Source organism: Centrocercus urophasianus, unplaced genomic scaffold (assembly GCF_019232065.1).
Source record: "Centrocercus urophasianus isolate 14NV4802_14NV808 unplaced genomic scaffold, USGS_Curo_1.0 seq_14, whole genome shotgun sequence".
In the NCBI taxonomy this organism is placed as follows: domain Eukaryota; kingdom Metazoa; phylum Chordata; class Aves; order Galliformes; family Phasianidae; genus Centrocercus; species Centrocercus urophasianus.
The window spans coordinates 19877735-19902594 of record NW_024884586.1 but is presented as its reverse complement, the minus strand read 5'-3'; the positions used below and the strand labels follow the sequence as shown (position 1 = coordinate 19902594).

Sequence of the window (24860 nt, the reverse complement as noted above, 5' to 3'; positions counted from 1 at the left end):
AGCAAGAGTGATATCTGGAGTATTTGTCAGACAGAAAGCCTTGTTTTCTCACTCAGTCATTCTGGCTTGCATCTTTGCTTACTCTGTGACAAACAGGACAACCAGCTTCATCTGAGACTGCCAGATTTTTCTTACAAGCATTGATACAAAATCTCCTTGTCACTATTGCCCTGAAGACTGACACTTCAGTGGCACGCTTCAGTCAGCAGCATCTCAGAACCCCTCCCATCTATTTGCTGACTGGTATTAGATTATTCTGGTGGGAAGCTATGGGAGTTGGCAAGCTCTTGTCAAGACTGGCTTTTCAATTCCTCAGCACGTTACAAAAAGACTGAACACTGGTGACTCCACCTTGGAGCAAAGACACCAAAGTCAATTTCTTTTATGCAGCAAAAAGGACAAAGATCTATTCAGTGGACACAGAGATGGCATATCGAGAAGACATGATGGTGGCTCAGAGTTAGAAAACTTCCTCATCTGTACTGCCTTTTCACTAACTGATTTTCTATTCCTATCAAGTGAAGTATTCCTAGTTTTCTCCAGCCATGTTGTTCTGACACTACAGTCAACGCGTTACAAAAGTCACTATGATGCAGTCACAACGTACATGTGTGTCATACATGTCATTTATGGGTAGGGGTATGTACAGCCAGGAGGCAGAGCAGGTTCCAGCCCCCACCTTGTTCTTTCCATAATATTTAAAAGAAGGCTTTGAGTATACTAACAGATAAAAACCTCAAAAACTAAACAGCAGGGATGAACGTTAATAGAACAGCTCCTGCTTTGCAGCCAACTAACTCAGGTGCTCTAAAACGTGTCTCAGCTTCAATCATTTTATCTCGCAGACCGTGCAGAAGAAAGAGGTGCTGTGTCTGCAGGGAATCATTGTACTCTCTCAATATTGCCTAGAAGTTATCCGGTCTGCCTGCTCTTCCCTCGCCCACTCTCTTTATAACAACAGCTCTTTTGCTTCAATGGCTAGCTGGTTAGACAAGACTATTTAATTACGAACAAACTCCAAGGTCAAGGTATTAGAAGACTGAAAATAGATACCCTGCTACTTCTCAAACAAACAATGCATTGTACACTTAGTGCTTCTCTGAATCGTCCCTCCACAGAGCATAGCATCACGAGGGCAAGATTTCCATCAATCCTGAGCTGGCACCACCAGCTCTAAGAATTAAAATGTAAATCAGGCCTCCTTCCACAGCCTTTCACTCCCCTGCTAAAATCGCTCCCTGCCGCCCAGAGAAGCCAGTTCTTTCTGAACATTTGTGTGAGACATTTCTGTGCAAGGACCCCCCAGGGTATTCAATCGCTCTCACACTGGTGACACACCAGCCATCAGAAATGTTTTTTGACTACTTTGTGTATGTCTTAAATTACATGTAAACTAAAATAGATTGTATCCCATAGCCAAACTTAACTATCAGAGTAGTAAGGACAATAGGAATGTTGTACTTACTTCCTCAGAAATCCTTCAGAAATCAAATTGGGATCTTCTCATGTTGCAGGATGTTTTTTCATCTTTGTTCCGCATTAAGTTTTAGACCATGGCTGTTGTGCCTGTCACTGACCCTTTGCAGAAAGGGATTCGCACAGGAAACAAACCTTGATGATTTCATCACCACAGTACTGAGAATGGATAAGAGTCACTTCCCACTTGGTAAATCTATGGCATACCCCAATTGTGCTGTGGTCATGGGTAAGAGGATCCCTGAAGACTGAAAGAGCCTCTCAGGAATATTTGTCAGACAACCCGATCTTCAGGTCACTTTGGACCCCCAGTGCCCTTCCTAAAACACCTTCAGTTTTTGCAGAGGGCTTTGAGGAACACAGATAAAAATGGGTCATACAGTATCTTGATACAGATCATGACTTCACTCACTGTGACAAGAAGCAGGATGGGAAGAGCCCAGCTGGACACCAGAGCTCAAAGCTAGACATTCTATAAATACCTTTTTCCTGAGGAGGTTTGATAGCAAAAATCAATAAAGTATCACCAAAAAAAAAAAAAAAAAAAAAAAAAAAGCCCTCCAGTTATTTCTTGAAGCCATTTTTAAGGATAAACCAGAACCAGATAAAGAAGCAAGTCTTTCAAGTCAGAACACAGTTCTTGGACATTTTGCCCCCAAATTGAATTAATCTTAAAAGAAGGGAAGTAACCTAAAAGCCCTTAGTCTATTTTTAAACGAGAGGATGTTATTCATTTAATTCTTGATAACACAATAATTTGAAAACAACTGAGGAAGCCATGTAATCCCAGATGGTCTGTGCTCTGTGTGCTCTTGTGAAGCTGCTATGACTCCACTGCATTAAAAAAAGACATACATTATTCTGTAGCAATTGTCCGTGACACTGAGGCTTACAACATAAATACTGCAATACCTCACCCAATTTCTGTATGACACACCATGTTTTATTGCAGTAATGTCTCATATCAGATGAAGGTGCTGCAGGATCCTACTTGGCCAATTGCTATAGGACCCTGGAGTGCACTTCCATAAGGAGGGAATATCTCCCACAGGAAGGGAGTTAAGACGAGGTCTGGATGTCAGGAGAACAGACTAAAGGCTTCACACGCAATGCTGGGCAAATCCTTTCTGTGGCTTTTTCCTCCCAGCCCCTCCAAGAAAGTGCGATTAATTCCCTCTTTGCAGATAGCACTGGATGCAAGGTAATGGAGCACAGCCCTGCTACACACAGCAGAATGCCTCTAAATCAAGAAGCCAGTGCTTTTCACCAACGTGACAGATTGAAAAACGCTTCTGGTACTTCCATGAGTGGGTTACTAAGCAACACTTTGGCTTCCAGGGAGTATCCGTGCTGGATGTGATCTCATGTGCCGACAGCCTGACCGCATCCCCAGCTGCAGCAGTAGGGAAGGTGGGCATGTGTGCTGGCAGTGTGGCTCCCATGGCTGCCAAATAAGCTCCCTTCAGACCTGCAGTGGCCACAAAAGTGCTACGGATGGCTCATGGAGTGGCTAAAAACAAGGACCATGCCACAATGTACAGCCAGGAAGGAAGTCATGCTTAGGAGGTTATGTCCCATTTGGTAAATCTATGGCATATGCTAGTCATGCCAACTCCCCCTCAGCCTCAGGGCAAACTGAGCTGAAGAGGACAGGCTCCAGGGACAGATGCTAACAACATGGGCTGGAGAAAACTTCCACGTGAGGAGAGAGAGAACAAAAAGACTGGAACAGATTAGAAATGGGGCAGGGTGGTGAGCTCAGAGCTACGTGAAGTGAGGTCTGATGCAGTAGAAAAACACATACTACAGGAAGAAGTTGTTTACAGAAAATCAAAACATAGTACCCTGGAAACTGAACAACCAAGTCCAAACTCATCAAGTCAGGGAGAAATTCAGGCTAGTTGCTGACTGCTCTGTAATGTCAGCTGAGACGTCTCACTTCTCTTTGATGCCTATGACATGGCATCACCAGAACCAGACTGAACCAGAACCATACCAGACTCATCTGGGGCTGAAACACCTGTTTTCTTGCATGCGTTGGGTGTACTCAACTAGTAAGAACTGCACATTTTTAAACAAAGACTAAGGGCTCATACTATCTAGGCTGAGCCTTCTGAAGACACTTGGCCAGCATCTAGGCTTGAAATCAGTCAAAGAATGCTGACTGAGAGCAGCTGAGAAGTTGGTCTATCTTTTAGTGAATTTGTACTTTTCCTTGTGTCAATGGTCCATGTCATGGTCCATATATGACAGTGATTATACTGTAAGGGCTAATTTTTGCCTTATTAGAATGCTGACAGACCTTTGGCATTTCTTCCTGCTCCTTCTTCTGTTTCAAGGTCAGTAACACCTATTACAGGACTTCGGATCAATTCCTGGTAGGTGAGCCATATTTACAGTAAATAACATAAGTATGGTGCACAAATATGGTTCCAATATATACAACTTAAAATCTCCTTATAATTAAAATTAAATAATATAGCATCATACAGCAAGGCTCTATCAATGCATTCACGTATTCATGTGGTTGCCACTATTTTGAGATCATTTCTTGAGCATTTCAAAAGTGCATTAAAAAGCTGATAATATCATTTTATCTGAGAAACACATTACGATGTCACAGATTTATCCTCCTCCCTTCCCCTCTTACGATTAATGGGGACAATGTTGTCCCACTGTCAAATAGAAGTTCAACAGCAAAGATCCTAATTCACCCACTTCTCATTGATGTTTCTCTTTGCAACCACTTCTAGTGGAAAAAAAAACAATAAAACAATGCCTGAAATGGCAGATAATGAACAGGTAATACTTTAACTTGTACAGAAACTTCTGATTCTTAGGTGATCTGACTATCAGCACAGATGACAATTTACTTGAATGCTTTTGAGTCTCCCCTACATCCACAATTCAATGAGACAGATTATTCCTGGACCTGTCCCCATTTGCTGCTGACCCAAGCTATGGTGCTGGAAGAAAGTCAGAGTAAACTGGAGGGAGGGCTGTTGATCTCTGCAGCAGCACAAAAAGGCAATGCCATCAAGGTAAAGATGGAACATTTCTTCCTGCATTTTTAAAGAACATTTTATGACTACAAAAGAATCTAACAGAATGATTGTGTGACCTTAACGCAGAACTGAGATTCAGTCAGCATGTGAGTTTGATTCCCTGCAATTATCAAGGTTTTGCTGAACACTTCTAAAGGGAGAGGTGAAAGTTGGTGGTCAGCCTGAACCTCTCTATTTCTGAGTCGTTCTAGACCCTTCAGATCAGCTTTGGTACACACTTTCTCTGAAATCCAGGGATAGATTTAGGAGAAGAAAAATACAAAGATGAACAATGAAGGATATTCCACAATGAAGGCCAAAGCAGAGAACATGGAAATTCCTCATGCTCTTATAGCCTCCCGAGAAGGATGCAAGGGCACTTCCCTCGTGTTATATTCCTAAGAAGTCTAGGAAATAAGGGTATATTGGGCACAACATCCACATCCTTTCCCTTGATTTTGAGCAGCTACTTTCCAATTAAGGTTGCTGGCAAAATCTGCACTGCCAGTACATAGTGGACATCAAAATGCAGCCATTACCTGGCACCTGAGCTGTGACCCAACACGTGTGCTTCAGCACGGTTCTTGAGATGGTGGTGGTGATGGTCAGCCTTTCTGACATGCATCCCTTTAAAATCCTGAGGAATTTAAGGAAATCCTTATCCTGATTTTAAATATTTTAAGCATATAGTTCTCTGATGAGAATTAGCACTTTCAAAGATTGATAGAGCAACAGCAGGAGGAGTCCTTTCCAAGAGGACAAAAGCCCAGACTAAGATATCTCATGCACAGGTGAGACAGATGCTAGCAAAGACCCTTCTAGGCTGCCAAAGGAGGAGCTCTCTCCCAGCCAACCAGGCCACTCCTTCAAGACGTGGAGAGGACGTGGCCATGAAATTGACTTGTTGTACTTTATAACTCAGAATATGAAGACTGAAATCTCTTCTTCCCTTCCTTGGCTCCTGAGAAATGGGGAGAGAGGGAACATTTCCTGATGCACTGTGGAAGTGAAATTTATGGTCTGAAAAGAAAATATCAGTACCTGAAAAACCAGCATGAAGGGCTTCACTGTTATGCATGCACAGAGGGTAAGATGATCTGGAAACTGTAGTTTCCTCATTTCAAAATAACAGTAACAACGTTTATTCTAAACGCACAGGTGAATGCTGTAACAGTACTTTGCATTTTCACTCACTGTGGCAGAAATGTATTGCAAACTTTAACAAGCTATTGGCTTGAGTCCCCATCAGCAAAACATCTGATGTTCTTGCTAACATTTATGAAAGAAAGTAGTAAACCCCACCAAATCCCTCCTCTTCCTGTCCCCGCAGTGTGGCTGCTGTTTGCCATTCCTGCAGACACTCTGCTGAGTGCCTTGATGCAGGTGAAGGTAGGACTCCCCAATCTCTCCAGCAGTGCAGATGGAAGGCAGGACTTTCAGCCCCACTCCTCCACTCAAAGGAGTGCTGCAAACTCTTTTCTATATGGAAGGAAACAAGCCCAACACTTCCCAACTCCACTTAGAGACACCAGGTCCACACTAATGACAGCCCTGCTTGCTGGTCACGTTCATTCTGAAAGTCTCAAATTTTCTGCAGCTCCACTCCCCAGCCACCACAGGCACACATGGGGCAGTCCTGCACAAACACCTATGGGGGAAAGCCAGAACCAAGTGGCATTTTCACACAATGCAGTCTGAATTGTTCATTCTCTGTCATACCTGGCACTAACGCAGCTGCCACTGTGGCCATGACAGATGTATTGCACTATTTACTGCATCCATAAAGTTGATTTTCCATAAGTGACTTTTTTTTTTGTCACCCAAAATGGGTTAAAATGAGAAGGATTTCATAAATATGCTAAACTAACATATTTTAAGTCTGTTATCCAGAGACAGCTTTATTTGAATACATCCCCTTGACCAGTAAACATCTGTTTTTACAATAAGGACAGGAAGAACAATTACATCATCTAGTCTAGCTTCTTCTACAGCACAAACCTTCTTCAGTCTGACATTCCTGTGTTTAACTAAAATTGTGTCTAATTAAAATACGTCTCGTGGGAACAGTCCCAGTCTTGATTTGAAGACTTGAGGGATGCAGAATCTAACGCCGTCTGTCCTAATTTGAGCTAATATACAGCTTGCCTTGCCTACACAGAGAGCTTCAAAACATGTCACCTGAAAGGCTGGCAACAAATCCCAGAGTGTGAATCCCACCACACAAGAGAGCAGGTACATGGGCAATTTACCAAGTCCATCACTGGTTAAAAAACAAACAAAGAAAAAAGAAAAATTCCATTTCTCTAGTTGTCTCCAGAGTGGACAAGGATCACAGTACCTTGAATTTTGTCTCAATTCAGATTGTCTGTTTAAACGGAAACCCAACATGCTTTTGTCTAGCAGCTTTCCCTGCCCACTTAGCTTTGTTAGCTCTCAGGTGATATGTCTCCTGGCTGTCCTGCTCACCACACCACAAACATTTACCTAATGAACTGGTTCATTTTGTAAAGCTGAAAGGAACCACCTGCCCATGAATAACCCACCACAGTCTGCCAATGTCAACAACAGGCACTTGCTCTGTGGGCAGCGTTGCACATCCTACCTCAAGAAGAAAGAGAAGCTCATGGAGTCAGGGTCCTCAGACTGCTTGCTGCCAGCACCGCATCAGTCACATGCTAGTTCAAGATATGCCTGGCTGTGCCAAAGCAGTTCACCCCAATGGCCATATAGGAATGGTACTCTGATGGCAGGGAAGTGGTTCTCTGAGGTTCTGAACTTCTTGACTGTGCTATCACCTCCTCACATCTTGGTAAAACAGGTACAGCATCAAACACTTGGGAGCTTGATTAGTATTTCAGAAGTGCAGCAAGATGTACAGTTCTGAACGCATGCTAACAACGTCCCTGGGAGGAATGTACCAGCCTCTTCCCTAAGAGAGAGCTCAAGAAGTAGGGAGTGTGCAGCTGGAGGATGCCCTCAGCATGGGACAGCTGGCATTTCATTTGCTGCTGAGAGTTACCTGATGCTTCCTGGCTACGTTACAGCATGGAGCTGAAGAGATTACCATGGATAAGTTCCCTCTTTCACTGAGCTTGGACAATATTTTACTGCAGGAGATCTAGCAATCCATCCTTCCATCATACCTTGTTAGTGGTGAAACTTCAGCAATGTCACTGAAAAATATTTACAAACATGAAATACAGTATTCACTGTGGTGTGGGAGAAAAAAAAATAGTCCATGGTACGGATCAAAATGATAAAATAGGAGAGCAGGTATGCATGAAAAGCACAGCTCGTTGGTCAGTGTCTCATTTCAGAGACAGAACACTGACTTTCTGTACCAGTCACTCCCACCAACATCATACAAAGGTCTACCAGGTGCTTAGATACAAAGCCACTGCTGTCTGCCTAAATGTAGGCTAAAGCAATAAGCATTTTTCTTCTTCTGCCCCAAGGTCAACACAAATACTAGCAAATGTGAAGGCAACAGCTCACTATATTGGAGCTCACTAAGCCCAGCATCCCAGGCAGCTGAGCACCAACTTGAACACCAGAAGCTACCTCTGCTGCTCTCATCATCAGCTCCATCACAGAATTTCCATCCAGCACTCTCACTCCCAGTTCCTGTCTCTCTTGCCACTACACTTTTATATGACACAGTTGAACAGCTTCTCTGCCAAGCACATACTTGCCCTCCTAGTCAGAGCAGCAGCACAAACTGTGCAGTGGTCCCAAAGTGCCAGATCAGCAGATCAAATAGGTGCCAAAGCTCCTGAAGAGGAGCTGTGGCCCTTAACTGCTGCCAGGTTCAGGGCAGATCCCTCTGTACGTGGCTCAGGCCATGCTGCCATACATCCAGGATCATGCACTACCACCGGGACATGTCCTCAGGGCCAGCCATCAGACTGGGTGACAGCAGCTCAGCAGTGAGAATGGGACCACAGGAGTTGGCAGTTCCTTGGACAGGGAGAAAGAAGCTTCATTTGACATTTGTTTTACAGCTTTGTCCAGACAGGCACCAGACACCTCATGCAGACAGGTCCTACATCTGATGCTCAAATATCTTTATACTCTTGGCTCACCCAAGAGTGTCACACAGAAAGTTAATGTATTGAATGAATGTCACGGGTAGCCACTGTGGCTACTCCTGGAGGAATTTGGTCCAATACGACTAGGATAAACACTTCCTAAACCCCTTTTCTAACAGGTTAAAGTACTCCCACTGCAGTCTGAGACAACGTCGTGAGAGCCACATGGGAGAATCCAACAGCTGGCACAACTACTGTAAGCTGAACAAAACACTAAACGTGAACAAACTATCTAAATAACAAGGAAAAGTGCGTTAGGTCAGTATAGTTCATTCTAACTAAGTGTAATTAGCAGGAGAAAAAAAGAAAAATTAGTTCACTGCTACTCTTTCACAGTGTCCTTTCAGGGACATTTCATTTTGCAGAAAAGTTTCAACCAGAATAAATATCCCAAATATAACCTTCTGTGCTCTTACCTACTTGTACAGGCAACTTAAATCATGCGTTGCTTGGGACTCTCATAAATGTGTATCTTAATCCCTCTTTAAGCTATGCATAGATAGTAATGTAAATCACACCCACAAAAATGGTCATTCTGGGCTACTTGGCTGTTTGGGGAGTTGCATGTTTTTAACCTTAAAAGATGCATCGGATAAAAATGTTTTAATGTACTCACTTGTCCTCCTGGCGATGTCTTAAGTTAATCACAGGGACTCAACTGTGAAAATACTTTTTCAATTGATGCTCTCGCTTAACGCTTCTCCATTTCACATGCAGAGGTTTGTTTGCACAAAGTACAACTATTCCTATTTAAATTTTAAAATAACTATGAAATCTTTCTTTTGATATTAGGTTCAAGTAAATGATTCCTTTCACGGGAGCTTGATAAGGCTTCTGCCAAAAATGCAGTTACAGAGATTTTGGGGGCAAAATGATTTGAAAATTCAACAAATCTTGATAACTATTTTGATTTAAAAAAAAAAAAAAAACCAGAACAGTATAGCTCTGGAAATGTGGAAGTTCTGATTAGGCAATTCCCAAAATAAAATTTCAGCTTTCAATTGCAGAATATTTTCATTTAGAAATCAGAAAAAAAAAATCATCAAAAGTGCTTCATGTGACCTATGCCAATGTTCCTATCTTCATCTTACTTTAGATTGCTTAGAAAACTGGAACCTCTATTTTCCATGACCAACTTAAAATCACAGTTTTCTTTCATTCAGTTTTCTGAGCCGGACAGCAAATCAGTTACATGCAGAACCACTCACAATTTTTTTTCAGTAAAAATAAAACGATGCATTTGAACTGCATGATAGCACCAGAGTGGGATGGTGTGCCTGAATATCCAAAAATACCAAACTCAGCATTTAAGCGTCTGTGTATGTTCATGCTGGCACTGCTCTTCCTTCAGAAACACTGAAACCAGATGTCTGAAGACCTGCCAACTCAAAGCATTTGCTCCAAGAGAGAAAGTGTCACTCCCCCAGTTCTCATCGGTGCTTTTCTTGGTGGCAACACATCATTCACAACATGGGAAGTATTGAACTAATGCAACGCAAAGCCACCCTAAGAATACACAGCAGTTGCAGTAAAGGGACTTCCAGGCAAGCTCTGTGCAGTAACAACTGGTGCTGCTTCCCACCAAAGCACTCACCAACAAATCCTTGGGAGATTTCTTACTATTTCTCCTTCAGAAGAAAACTAAACAGGAAGCACAAAGCCACACAAAATTGACTTCTTCATATCAATATAACAACCCTCCCCCTCCTATAATCTATGTGAGCCCATAATGGTAAGCAGCAACCATGCATAGCACTGAAGAGATTTCATCTGGAGCATCGGGAAAGTACGTGATCCTTCTAGTAGAGCCCAGGAGGTTCTGCATCAGTGACAGTGAATACCACAGATACCTCTTCCTGTACTTGAGTGTCCATTCATTTTGATGTGGGTTGTGTCTTTGTGTTCTGGATGGGAATTGTGTGCTGGTATGCCAACAACAGGAGCAAAGTGTTTCTTGATTGCTGGAGCTCCTCAGGCCTGGAAGCCAAAAGCTGATGCTCTCTCTCTGAGCAGCTCCCGGCACAAATGACAACTCCAACTCCCTGCAAATGAAGAAATCTTTCTTATGACACCAAAGCCAGATACTCAGACTTTAGGCCAACATGGCCTTGAATAGGATATCAGCTATTTCTGATATTGGGATTGCCTGCATGTGCCTGAAGCCGGCTTTGTTGCCCTGGATGGCATGCATGAGGGCTGTCTACACAAGTTACAACACAGCTGGGATGTGCATTTCTGATTATAGGTATTTCATATTTTGACACATCCAATACACTACCTCCCAGTCAAACAGCAGCCTTTACCTAATTATTACCACCATTTCAAAATTCTCCACTCCTTAGCCTCCTATTTCTCAAAGTTACAAATATTTAGCTGCTGCAGGTAAGATTTATTGTAATTATTCTTGTCTCATCCCTCATGTAAATTACAGCCATTGCACTCAGATGTCTCCTCCAGTTCTACTGCTCTCTGCAGATTTAAGTTAGAGAATCAGTAATGTTAAGGGACTAATCCTTCTGCTCCAAAACTAAGTGGCAAACTATAACCAGCAGTTGTAAATTCAGACTGAATCCTCATCAGAGGACAAAACTGCACACTGAATGTGATATAGACCTTAAAACTCTTGTCCTTCCAAGACAGAGACAGGTCAGAAAACGAAAGTTTTTCTCCTAATCCAGTCTCCTGACAACACTCAGCTATTCCAGAAAGGACCTCCTCATCTGGCTCTTTCTCTCTGGGATCTTGACTTCTTTGGAAGTCTAAAGTCACTGTTCATAGGAGCTTAACCCAGCTGCCTGAACTGAGGTGTCCAGTGCCATCTGGGGCATCCAAAGGCACCCACGACCTGCAGAAGAGCCGTGTTTGGGAAGAGGAAGGAGAGATCAGACAAGATTGCAGAGGACATCTCAGATCACACCAGCCCTCAAAGTCTACTGATTTGCTTTCTTCCCAGCACTGCTTGCTTCTCCTTTGCTACTGCTTCCTTAACCCTGCACGATCCTGGCCAACTTTCTGAACCTCTTTTCCACAAGGACTTCATTGTGATTTTCAAAGCAGACTTCTGACATATGTTACCTTCGGGGGGCTCAAAGACTGGTGGATTCAAGCAATACATGTGATAGCCACGGTCACAGTCATCACAGAAGAGCAGCTGGTCCTGAGGCAGGGTTGTCGGAGAAACAGAGGGGAAAAGGGAGAGAAGGAGAGGAGAAGAGAGAGAGAAAATGATGTAAATTAGTCTCTTGCCAAGCTGAAGACATAAGCATGGTAACCAGCAGTGCTCAGCTAGGAACACAGAGCTGCAACACAGAGACTAAGAGACCGTGGGGTAGGTAAAAGCTACCATGTCTGTGGGCCCAAGACATCAAACATCATATTCCTGAGAGGCCACAAAGAGCCCTAACTCACCACAAAGGCAGATCCACTTTTAATTGGAAAACCTTCCTGAGGGCCAGAGGGCTTCCTCTCCGAGGCAGCCTCACAATGTAGGACCAAAGGCTGCTAGGTCAGTGATATTCTGCACTGAGAGAAGAGGACTGGCATCCCCACACTGTGGGGTTAGCACAGCCAAGCTCTGGATGCTGGATGCTTTCACACGAAACCTTTCTCATCAAAAGCTTGGACTTAGCCAGTTATCCAAAACTCAGCTGAGTACCAAATGCTTTGTGAAGTAGATGGGAATAACACAATCCTATCTCATGGCCTGCAGCTCTTTCACTCACACGGGGAGAAAAATGCTTCTCAGAAGTATCCTCTGACTCCTAACACAGAGTCCCTATTCTCAGATTTTCTCACCTTCCACTAAAGCAAAATGAACTCTCAGGCTTCACATTCATTTTGCTATATGGAATGTAGTCTAAACTACTGCTTCTAAAGTTCTTCAGCCACAGTCAATTCTCCAAGTTCCTCACAGACTATCAAGGATTTTTGGCATCGGGATAAAAGAAAGAAAGAAAAAAAAACAAACAAAAAAAAAACACAGAAAGGATACTGTTCAGCTGCAGACTCTGGATCATTTGGAAATCCCTGGAATTAGTAGTTAGGTGTATAGATCCAAATGTTTCCATTCCCAAGTATTATAATTAAAATCTTAAAATTGAACCAAGAAAGTAAAATCAGAGACAGAAGAAAAATACCTGCCATCTCTGGGGTTATCACCCATTTAGACCTACTCCTGGTTACAGTGTTGGAGATACTACTCTTTGGCAGCTCCCTGCCACAATGCTAATTTCTATTGAATAAGCATATCAGCATCTCAGGTGGCCCTATGTAATACCCATGATAAGTTCATCAGAGATGAGCAGCTGAACAGGTCACTGGGAAGAGCCCAGCTCTGCTCCCAGGGGTGGGCCATCCTAGGATATGCATGGAAGCAGCAGAAAAGCCAGGACCCACACCACTGCCACATGCTTCTCAAGGCGGACATGACAGCAGCTTGCAGTGACACTTATTGGCGTGAAAAGGTAAATCAACTCACATCATTCTCAGAAGTGCCACAAAGGCTGCAGGATTTGCACTCAATGCACTGCCACTGATAGGTTTTAACAGCCTCAGTCATGTTTGTGGTGAACTGCAGGCAGGTCGGGTGTCCTGAGGAAGATTGGAAACAACGGTCATGGTTAAGGCTTGCTTACGTATTGTCAATTAACCGGCATTAATTTGGGAACAAAATGCACATGGACGTGGACTGATCACAACATGGGCTGCAACTAACAGATACCAAAGAGAAAAGCAGGCATTAACCCTTTCGCTGCCGGGCACAAGAGAAAATCAGAGTCATTCCCACCCAATCCCACTGGCAAAGCAGTTTTATTCAGAGCTCTTAAAAATAGTTTGGCTTTGTCTTCATTTTTTTTTGTTTTGGTGTTTCGTGTTTTTTGGTTTGGTTTTTTGAAAGAAAGGAAGAGAGAGGATGAAATCAGAAACAAACCCAATTTCAGAAAGAGCCCATCCATCTCAACAGAAATTGGACTATGGTTTCAATTACCTTTGTTTCAACTGGACTGAAGGACCTAGTGGAAATGAGATTATTCTCCATTTCAGAGCTTCCCTTCCTGGTGTCCAAATGGGTGGAGCAGTTCTGTAAACGTGGCTTAATTGGAAGCAGTAGCATACAGAGAAGAAGTAAGACAAGATGGAGGGATACAGCTTTCAAGTTTTTTAAGAGCTCTGCCACTAAAGTTGATTGGCACAGAAGAAACCAAATTGCACGGCTAACCTTCCAGGATCAAAACAAGAAACCAAAAGGAAAACACCCCAAGCCAACTCCCACAGTGAACTAAATGAAAGGAATAAAGAAGGGAAAGCTAGCAGAACAGTCACATCTAGAGGGGAAGGACAAACTGCCAGAGTCACAACCCCCGCCCCTACATGCTTGTGGACTCCAGCTTTGCAAAACAGCGGTATCACAGTAGCAGGGTCAGCAATGGGCTGTCTGGAGGGGAAAATACAAGCAAACAAACAAACCAAAGGTAGGATCAGTGTTCCTTCTGCAAAACAAAACAAGAAAAATATGCTACTGAAATAAAGCACAGCACTCCCAAACCACCCCTATCCAGGTGAAGCGGTCTCTAAGTCACCTGCAATAAGCTGTTGCTTGCCTGTTTGGAAAGCCCTGCATTTATATCTCTCTCTGGCACATATAAGCACGTGCAATGTGCAGAATCAGCGGCAGGGAAAATGGGACAGGGCTCTCCAATTGCTCATCTACAGGCAGAGAAAGCCTAGAAATACAGGTCCCACATCTGGCACTACCGCACGCTTCTTGTAGAAACTTACGCCATTGAGTGTACAGGCGTTTTTCACCACTAGCAGATCCGCTGTTCCTAGACAGCAGCCAATAGGTAGAAAAAATCTTTTCCACCTCCATGAGCTTGAGTGTCTCTTTTTAAGAGTGGAGAAAAAAAGAGCTGTTTCTCTGATAAGAAGAAAAGGAAGGCATGGCTAGTGGAGATGTACACACTGATGCGCTGTCTTCATTACCAGATCTATCAGTGGTATTTTGTCATGCCGTCACATTGCCCACAAGAATAAACACCATCTACATTTTCTAGTTAGCAAAGCAAACACTTGCATTACTTAACTGTAATGCATGAGAAATATATTTCTTTTATGTGCCCAAGCTGTCACAAAATGGTGGAATAAGGATTCTGGTTCTCCAGCTCCATTCACATGGCAGAGATACAACCACTAAGCTCGTTCAGCAATGAAATGTGCGTACATAAGTTATGAATTGAACATAAAGCAAAGGAGATGTGTTCATACCATTCTTCTAAGCCTTTGAACAAAGAAGTGTGTACTGACGAGTTAAGAAGATTGCTACCTTTTGGGTGCCTTGAGATGTCAGCAAAAAAACGAGTCACATTTTACTGAGATTTACATAGGACCAAGTCCAAACTGAAATTCTGGGGACCCTGCAGTCACAACTGTCCGGAAAGAGATCCTGTGACATGATCTTTTTCTTGCTGAGGGGACCTTGTATAATACTAACAGAACCCAACATAACACTGAAATAATCCTCCAGATCTGATTTACAGCAAATGCAGAACCTCATTTCAGTGCCACTGAAGAGAACAAATGGGTCACACTACACAGCAGGGAGGAATTCATCCCAATGGCAGCAAGTCTGCATCAAGAAAGGTTGTGCAGTGCTGGAGTATATCAAAGAAAACAACTCATACGGGGTGTGAATTAATCAGAGAGTTAAATAGCTTCAGTCACATTTGAAAAGAAACAGAAAGAATGGAATCAAACCTACAGAAATAAATCAAAGTTAATTGCATACATGCATTTACGTGCTCACTTGCCTGCGTGCACACACTGCTCACTGCAGACTATAGCCAGAGACTCCCTTTCCCAAATGAAGGTCAGGTTCTGTTCATTGCTTTATTTTTGCCCCTTCACACTCATTCCTGTTCTCTTCCAGCTATCCATCTTGACTGTTTAGTTTCTCACTCTCCTCAGAAATACCTCTGCAGGTTTCCTGTGCTGTGTCTGCTATCAACCGTGCCTCATCCTTGAAGTGATCCATCCTATTTTGTAGAGTCTTTCTTAAGCACTGTGCTCATCAAAGACTAAAAGAATGGGACTTCTGTGAGCTGAAGATCTCTTAAAAAACATTAATAGTAGAGTAAGGGCTGCCGTGACAACTTTTTAATAGCAAAGAAAGAATCTTTTGCAAAAAAACATCGACTCATTTACACTTTGGCCTCTCTCTCCAAATGTTGTGATGATGAAGGAGTCCAACAAATGCCCACAGTGACATCTGCACAGCCATAGTCTACTCTCAAGATATGCCTGAGGCAGAAAGAAAGCCTCATGGACATCTCTTTCTGTCTCCAAGTCATATTCTCTATCACATTAAATAACATGCCTTGTAGTTCCATGACCCAAACTTAATGTTGTTGGAAAGACTATTTTGAATTATGCCAGTAGCTCAGTGAGGCACTGCAGCATATGGTAAGCATGCCAGTGGACACTTAAAACGTGAAAATACTTTCCCCTGCTCTGTCTTCATCTCAATCTCTGTGTTTTCCAGTTACTTTGGTTCAAAACCCAGTGTTTTTCATAACCCAAGGGGAAATTCACACACTCAAGACTTCTTGGCATTGCATTAGTAAACACCATCCCTGTTTCACACCTTGGCATTTCCTCCACAGAAAATATAAGAGGAGGAAGCCCTGAAGCTGCATACAGCAGGTTACTGTCGATAGATCCAAATCCATTTAAAAAATACAAAGGTTGATTCAGCTCATGAACAATTTTCCTTTACACAAAGAGCATTTAAAACTGCAGTTCCATAGTAACAGATACTATGGGAGTGCATGAACCAGAGAGTAGGAAGGATTTTCTTGCTTAATTTCATCAGTTATGTGGTCAGGATGAAGAAATACTTCTATTTCGCTAATCTTGTGATAAACTGCATTCCCTATGGTTAAGGTGTGCAGCAGTCTGCAGTGGGAACTCGGTTATAATTCAGGCAGCACCTCAGCCCGGGAGAAGTCCCGATCACTCTCACATGTCTGTATCAGCTCCACGCATCTAACAGAAGAAGTAACACATATTTATGGTGCCACTGAAGTCAATAGACAGACCTCTAAAATATACCCAGGGAGCAGTTCTCTTGAAGGAGAAGGCAATATGTTAACATCGACAGTTTCTAATCTACCATAACTATTCTCTACCTAAACTTTTGCTATGCCGCAATAGCTATAAACAACAGAGACAATAAAATTTGCAGAGAGCGGGTCTCCAACAGCTCATCCCTTTGTCTTAGAGCAATATTTTAAAGTATAGATCAGCCCTGAATGCTCTCCCATCTATGTCAAAACTCTCATCTGGATCTGAACTCTGCGACCAAGACCATATTTTACCGTGACATCCGCGTTTCACATGCCGCTGGCTTTAATTGTATACTATGTCCATTGAACACCTGAACTGAGGAATGGGGGGTGAAAGCATTTCAGCAACCATCTCATGACTCCCGCACTCGGTACAATTGCAGGCTGGTAGTAAGGAGAATTTAAATGGAAACACCCTTAAAAAAATCAAATATTCTCTTCTGCTTACACTGCCTGTGCAACACTAAAGACCAAAACTGACATTAAAGGGCAGCAGCAATCTGCTGCTCCCAGGCGCTCTGTGACCAGCCAAGGCCTGCAAACGGCTCATTAGTGCTTCTTCAATAATGGATTTTGCATCACAAGATTAATTGCAGCCATGTGCTCTGTCACACCCGCCACAGACTATTTAAGTTAACAATCCAATCAATAACCTTTTTCAAACAAAGGCAGAGATTATCTTGAGGAAAAAAAAAAGCCAAGACTCCTATAAAAAAAAAATGTGAAATTATTTGTATGGAGCAAAAGGTATTTCCGCCCAGTTCCCAATTCTGTCCTTTATCTTTGCTGTGTAGTTGTGGGCTTTTTAATCAATAGTATAATGAAAACCCACAGGGCTCCTAGCTACAGCATGTCAGAATTTATTCCATGAACTATTCGAGTCTTTAAACAACCATAAATACATATTATAGATATAGTGACAAAGAAAGCCCATCCAAACATGCACAAAAGCTGCAAGAACTCCTCTTACTAAGACTGAATAAGCATTGCTATGACCTCTACCTTCATTAGAGAGAATTATTACTGTTATTTGTAAAAAAAAAAAAAGAAGGGAAAAGAAACTTGTAATTCTAATAAAGGATATGTTTTTATGCTTATAATATAAAACGGTAGCCTTCCTTTGTCCATCTACAAGTGCAGTTTAGCATGCTTACATTCAAAAGCTGCCAGACAAGTTTACCTATCAGTGAATTATTAAAAGTATTTTTTGTTTGCCTTTTAATTCCTGATCCGTTTTAGGATTCCACCTTGAAAGGTCCCCAAGCAAACAAAGGGATTAAAAGAAGTCCTTAAAAAAGCAAATCCTCCAACCAAACCAAAAGGCTGCCAGAATCCCAGGGCTCCAGGAGATGCAGTGCTAAGGAATAAACCAAACATTTCTAAGGAAGGAGGACATGGAGCTCGTGGGGTTTTGCTGGCCCTTCCCATCTGGCAACACCAAGGAGCTGTGGTGTAGAGACATACACCGGCTTGCATGGAACAGCTCTCCCTGAGGCCACAGCAGGGGTCAGTGCTGGAGGCTGCAGATGAGGAGCTCCAGCCTCACCCTCTTCACAGAAGAGCCCTGGTGAACTCAGCTTTTTAAGAAAAACAAGCAAACAAACAAAAAATGAAGCCCCATTTGAAGGCACCTTTGGGTTTTACTACTATCAGGAGAGAAACAGAGGAAATATTGCCAGTGTCAATTTCTGCATCTCGATGGAAATGAGCAAACATGACTGCCTCTCCCAGTGCTGAAGGTTTTGTGTTCGCATGCTGCCACAACAGAATCAAGGCCTTGGTTCACAGACGCTTCAGCCTCATTTGATCTAAGACCAACTTTCCTCTAATCATAAAGTCATAGGATAGAACCACGAATTGCTTAGGTTGGAAGGGATCCATAAAGGCCATCTAGCCCAACTTGCCTGTAATGAAGAGCAAGATCAGGGTGCTCAGAGCCCTTCCAGCCTGACCTGGAGTGTCTCCAGGGACGGGGCATCCACCACCTCTCTGGGTGCTGCAATATGCCAGTAACTGTGCAAGAATGAACCTCTCTAATAAGCTCTGAAACAATGCAGCTGTAGCAGAGCTATCAGTTCACGTCATTTCATTTCCTGGCCCTGCAGTGCTCCTGCCCAGCATGTCCAGGGCTGGAAAGGAGCAGAACAAAGCACAGGGCTGCCTACTGCAGCAAAAACAGGCACACACATTACAGCCTGGCACTCAAGTATTCAGTAATGGTAGAAGAGAACTCACTTTAATCACTCACACAAGGGACAAATAAAAAACATGCTGGGCAGGGCCCAACCCCAGTTAGAAGGGTATAACTGGAGTCAATAGGAACACACTTTAGAAGCCTTGAAAACCCATCAGCAAGGCAGTTTTTTGGCATGGTGCTGGGAGAGCCTTCTATCTTGGGCTGGCAGGGGACAAAAGCCATCTTGGCATTCTCCTGGCACACCTGCAAGCCAATCCCTCTGAGCATCCAGAGCCTGTACCCACACCTCAAGTTCCAGCTGTGGGGATTGGAGATCCTGATGCAGGAGAAAGGCACAAAAACAGAGGCAGACCACAGGACCAGACCACGAGACCAGCACGGCTGCTCGCCAGACTCCACTTGCTCAGCTGAGATGAGAACAGAAACAGACCCCAACCAAACATCGACAGAAATGCCACATGCCCACAGCATCCCATCCCACATCTCAGCAGCACTCCACCCCCTCCTTCTCCAGGCCTGCCCCTATTAGGCACTGTTGGCTGCCAGACAAAATGGCTATTTCTTCCCTAAGAAACATAATGTGGAAGCACTCAAATAACCTCATAGCAAAGCATCAGCTTGTTAATGCACTGGTAAGTCACGCCAGCTCTGAACGATTCCTGGGGGTGAATTAGGTCAGAGTGACCTCCAGAAAACCAGGCTGCATCACCGCACGGCTTTATGGGTAATGATCTGCTAATTACCAGGAGGCATTTGGGCTGCTTACCAACACCAACAGGAAGGAAACCTGCCTGCAGGCACTGCACGGACTCCATATGCCAGGGACATAGCTCCTAATAACAAGAATAAAGCCATTTACAAAGCGCAAATCAGTGGCAGATTGGCAGAGAATGCTAATGCTGCCCAGCAGGTACACCTTGTGGCGTGTGAGGCTGTCCCAACACAGAGCAGGTCCTGCGTTTGGTCTTAAAGAGAAGTACGGGTGAGGTAGACTGAGATGAAAACACGGGAGCGGGAGGATGGCTGCTTATCCATAGAAGGTGAATCACCACAACCTGGAAAGCCAACATCCCCTTAGCCTGGGGGACGTTTTCGTTACCCTTCAACAAACTGCAGTGGAAAAAAACTCGGAGGCAGCACCGACCTCGTCGCTATGCGCTGCAGGCTCCCCATCCCGGCCAGCTCACACACCACAGAGCTTTCAATCAACTGGCAGGCTCACTAAACCCTTTCAAAATGAGCAACCAAGCAAAAATACTTGGTCATAAACACTAAAAATAGGAGTGGAGGATTGGGTTTTGTTTTGCTTTTTAACTTGGTGAAGCCAGTTCATCCTAGTGCATTAAATCCCCCTCCCTGGCAGCCCATTTAGAACATCTCCCCTCTGGGAGAGCCAAAATCTCCCGCTATAATGAGAGGAGTGGGGTGATATTTAAAATGCTAGGGAAAGAGCAGTCTGAATAGCTTTCCATTCAAGCATTTCACAAAAACCACCATCAAACCCCCCATAAACCAAGATGGAAGCTCTGCTCCTCCTCCCTTTCACTACCCTGCTACCTGCGTGAACCTTCAGTTGCAGCTGCTGCCTGGACACCTGGCCCTTACTCACTGTTCTTGTTGGACAGCTTGAGAGTAGCATGTCTGCAGAGACAGCCAGTGCAGACGAGCATGCCTCTAACCCCAAGGCAGTGCCCCAATAGCAGCTCTCAACACAAACTGGTTAGATAGTACAGAGGAGGGTCCCACAAATGCCAGTGGCTTGCTGGAATTTGGAAATAAAGATGACTAAATTGTCTTAGAAGTTTCAGGCAATTAAACCAGCTCTCGCCCTCGCAGATATCCAACACGCCTGCAGCTGTTCTGACCCCACCGCACTGCAGCCTATTACACTGACAAGGACAGAACTGCAAAGCCCACAGAACAAGCAGAACAAGCCCAAGCACTGACAGTGTGAGGTTTTCCATGCTGACCCGATGCAGCATGCCTAACCCAAACTGGCAGAGGCTGTGGCTTTTCCCAAGGGCTTTCCCTCTTGAGATTCTCCCTCCACTTAGATTATGTCTAAGAGTGCAACAGAGGCAACACATGGGGACGCAAGCATCTCTGTGCTGAAATCAGGCCTGTGTTCATCCAGCTCACCTGGAGAGCATTCGCACAACTGCTTCGTGCCACCGCAGGCCTCCTCAAGCACCGAGGGCTCTGGGAGAACTTCATTCAAGGACTGGTGGGAGTGACCACCCAGGGAAATAGGGCAGGCTGGGTTAATGCAGGTGAACTGGAGAGGTTGGGAGAGGGGGAAAGTAGAGGATCACTGATATCTGGACAAACTTTCTTTCTAGAATGACTGAAAAATCACTCTGGGTTAGTTCACTGACAGAACATTTCCAGGATACTCAAATCCAATGGCAAACTCCAGAGAAATTATTCAAATGTCATCAATTTAATGTTAAATAAACTTAACTTAGAGCAGAAGACAGCATACCATCGCATAGACAGTGACCTCATCATTGTTACATGAGGGAATTATATACCACTCAAGAAATTCAGCACGATTGTTAGATGGCGGATAACCTTTACAAACACACCATAAACACAAGCAGTCTGACTTTCCCACACAAACATCACTTACTCTGCTGCTAATGTATTGTATATTCAGACATAACCAGAACTGCCTCGCTCAGCTAAACACAATTCTGAGCAAGCTACTTCAGTTGCCCATTGCTTTAAAGGAGCTCTCTCAGCTGTGGAACAGGCACCACTCTTAACAAACTCTCCATTGTTTGTAATGCGGGATAGAAGCTGGAAAAATCCCATTGTCTTCTGATCTTTCCCTTCTCCATTAATTAGAAGTAGGTTGGTTGGGAATTTTTAAGTGTCCATGGAAATTTTATCAACATGGCAAAGAGTCTACATTTCTCCATCAAAATCCCAGCAATGTCAACAGTCAAAGGGAAGCAGCAGCTCAGCGCACTGCAGAGTATCAGTACACACTCAGAATGGGGCAGTAAAAAGTACAAGTTTGCTTTCTAAAAAATGCAATTTCACAGAGATCTGAGTAAATGGTGAATTTGAACAAAGTGCTTTTTGCCAAAAGAAAATGAGGGGAGCAGACAGGGTTAACAAACAGCAGAGGCAGAAACAGATTTTTCAGAAAGGGTGAGACATTTTGTGCCAGTATTTTACAAATAAAAGGGTTTACTTTCATGCTTTAAAAGTGAGCTCCACTTAATTGCTTTTAAGAGAAGAAAAAAAAAACGTCACAAATGAAATGTTTCATTCAAGTCAGAGCCCTCTTGGCAGAGGGAAAGGAAAAGAAAGGGTCATTCCATTGAGAAAAATAGAACACGTTTCATTCTGAAGCAAAAGAAATCATTTCTCCTCACCACGGTATCTTTCAGTTCCATCACTTGAACAGCCCTTCTGAATAACTCTGTAACAAAATGATGCCAGGGACACCAAAACAGCAGGATTTTTTGTTCTTCACTGGAAAAACACCTGATTAAAATCCACGTGGTTTTGTAGAATGCACTAGACCTTCTACACCAGATTAACCAAGTCTGGGTGTAGGACATCCTTTAACCTGTAACAAGTGAGCATCAATGATTTAACCATATTTCACAGCAGCTAGATATTATCACTTCAGATGAAACAAGAAATTAGCTAGTTCCACTGCAGTGGACACAAGTGTCCCTCATTAAACAGTTCACTAGCCCTGCTTCTTTTCAGCACCAGAGGAATTGCTTAACAGAGGCCATACGAAAGTAGAACATTATTCTATTTAATGCCAGTGAATGATCGTCACAGTACTACTGGGATCTGTTAAGTATTCTGACCCTGCTCTTAGTGGTACTGCTGCTCAGTGGCTCTGGCAATGACAAGGAATCTGAGAAGTCCTCTCTTACACTGATGGTCTGACATGGTTCTGGGCACCTTAAGGACCCTTGCAGAGACACAAATCCCTGGTGTAGAAAGGTCCAAGAAGAGCTGTGAACCTGTTCTTTAAGAATCCCAAGTACAAAGATCCCAGCAATAGATGAGATTTCTGAAGCAAGGCCCTTTTATAGAATCCACTGCATGCTAAAATGAGTTGTTGAGCCTGAGGAACTTTAGCGCTGTTTAACAGGTTTAAGCCACTCCCAGCGGAGCACTGATGCAAACCAACTATGATTTGTGCTGAAAATGGAAGTGAATTTCTCAAACATAAGCTCAAAATCACTCTATATAACATAAAGTCTGCCTTACAAAGTGCTACCTGAACAGGAAAGCTATGGCTTACACTGAAATAGAAGTACTCCTTCAGTAACAGCATAGCGTTCAATGATTTCTCATACAAAGACTTCTCACCTCGGGAGCTGGCCTCAGTACTGACTCCTGAAATCAACATACGAGGAAGGTAATGGTAATTGGTACTTCAAAGAAATCTAAATGAGCAAGCAACACCTTCAGCAACGCTTGACAAAACTCACTCCAGCATTACTTAAAATCTTGTCTGTTTCAAAAAAGGTAACTGTATCTAACAGGTTTGGTCATGTTCTTTCTCCTGCAATCCACAACAAAGACACCAACACGAGGACACTAATAGCAAAGACTGAAGCTGTGTAATGAGAGGGAGCTTCAGTTCAAGCAAAAAATGACTCCTAATAATCATGCAACCCTGGAGATAAACTAGCTTTCACTGTTCAGTGTTTTCTCCATAGCAGTGTGATAGTTTGTAGGCCATTCAGAGCCACTGCAGATATCTTAGGCTACATCAAAACTGCTTTCTAGTTATATGCTGGGTAGCAATATTAGCAACAACACTGTACTTCAGAAATCCGTGCTTTTTAAAGGTAAATGCCATACTTCTCCCATCCCATGGTGCACACATTGTGGAAACACAAAGAACTAATGCCTACTGGAAAAAAAAAGTTCATCAAGTAGCACACAGAAGTTTCTAGACACACAACAGGAACATTTGCTGAAACAACAACAAAAACAAGTAGTCAGGTTTTAAAAAATAGACTGTTGAAAATAAGATGCCACAGATGAGTAGCTCTCAGTTTAATCATTAAAATGAAACGTAGGACTTGAACTGTTGCAAGTGCCCTGCTTTAGTGTAGCAGACAAAATACAATTTTACAATAATTTCCAGGGAACAGTGGAGATTATAACACATCAGGCCACAATCCAGACAACCTCAACCAAACTTAAGGGGAATAATCAATGTTTATGTGCTCCCCTGTGTATATATTACATAGTGGAAGTCCTAAAGATCCATCTTCAACATTAGGAATAGGAGGGGGACAGAGAAGGCTCTACTATTGCTAACGAATACTGTATATAAAAGTTTGGGTCTACAGGGAAAAGTTCTGTTGTTTTTTTTTTTTCATGATTTAGAGGCTGAATGACTCCAAGTAAGAGGATTCTTTTCCCTGATACCAGGCAAAAGTTTGGAATAAATTTTAAGCAGGTGCAGTATACCAACTTAAGTCAAAGCAAGGAAGCTAATAGCTCTATCACTGCACTTAAAGCCCAGGATTGCAGCTCCCAGCTTTGTTAACCTTCAAGTACAATCTCAGCCCAGGGAACAACAGCCATAGAGACCCCCAACAGCTGTAGCAATGCTGGCAAACACTTTTACTTCTAACTTCTACCACATCTGATTCTTACCAGCAAGGACTCTTCCCCCGACAAGAAAGTAAGACACCTTCCTAGCCAGCATAACAAAGAAAATCTCCTCTGCGACCTGAGGGAACAGTGGTATTTTCTCCAGACCAGATAATTTCTGCACAATTAAAAATTTCCTTAATAGCATTTATATTTCCAGGTCTGTGGCTTAAGAAAGAGAGAAAACTACTTCAGAAAAGTAGTTTTGTAGGCTTGAAATTCAGATTATGGTAAAATATCTGAGAGAAAATTACAGAAAGGGAATTGGAAAAGGCTTTAAAACCAACAA

General features: G+C 43.2%; 1 protein-coding gene across 3 annotated transcripts in view; it reads right to left on the bottom strand.

Annotated features, from left to right (window-relative positions):
- Nucleotides 1-6398: 6398 nt before the first annotated feature.
- The window catches only part of DPF3 (double PHD fingers 3), a 159587-nt gene continuing 141125 nt past the window's right edge, over nucleotides 6399-24860 (bottom strand). For all 3 annotated transcript variants that reach the window (XM_042814597.1, XM_042814598.1, XM_042814601.1), the window contains 3 exons: nucleotides 13086-13198; nucleotides 11684-11765; nucleotides 6399-10650 (listed from right to left, as the gene is read on the bottom strand). In XM_042814597.1, the coding sequence (XP_042670531.1) occupies nucleotides 10580-10650; nucleotides 11684-11765; nucleotides 13086-13198 (266 nt within the window). In that variant the 3' untranslated portion in view covers nucleotides 6399-10579. The remainder of the gene's footprint in view (nucleotides 10651-11683; nucleotides 11766-13085; nucleotides 13199-24860) is intronic.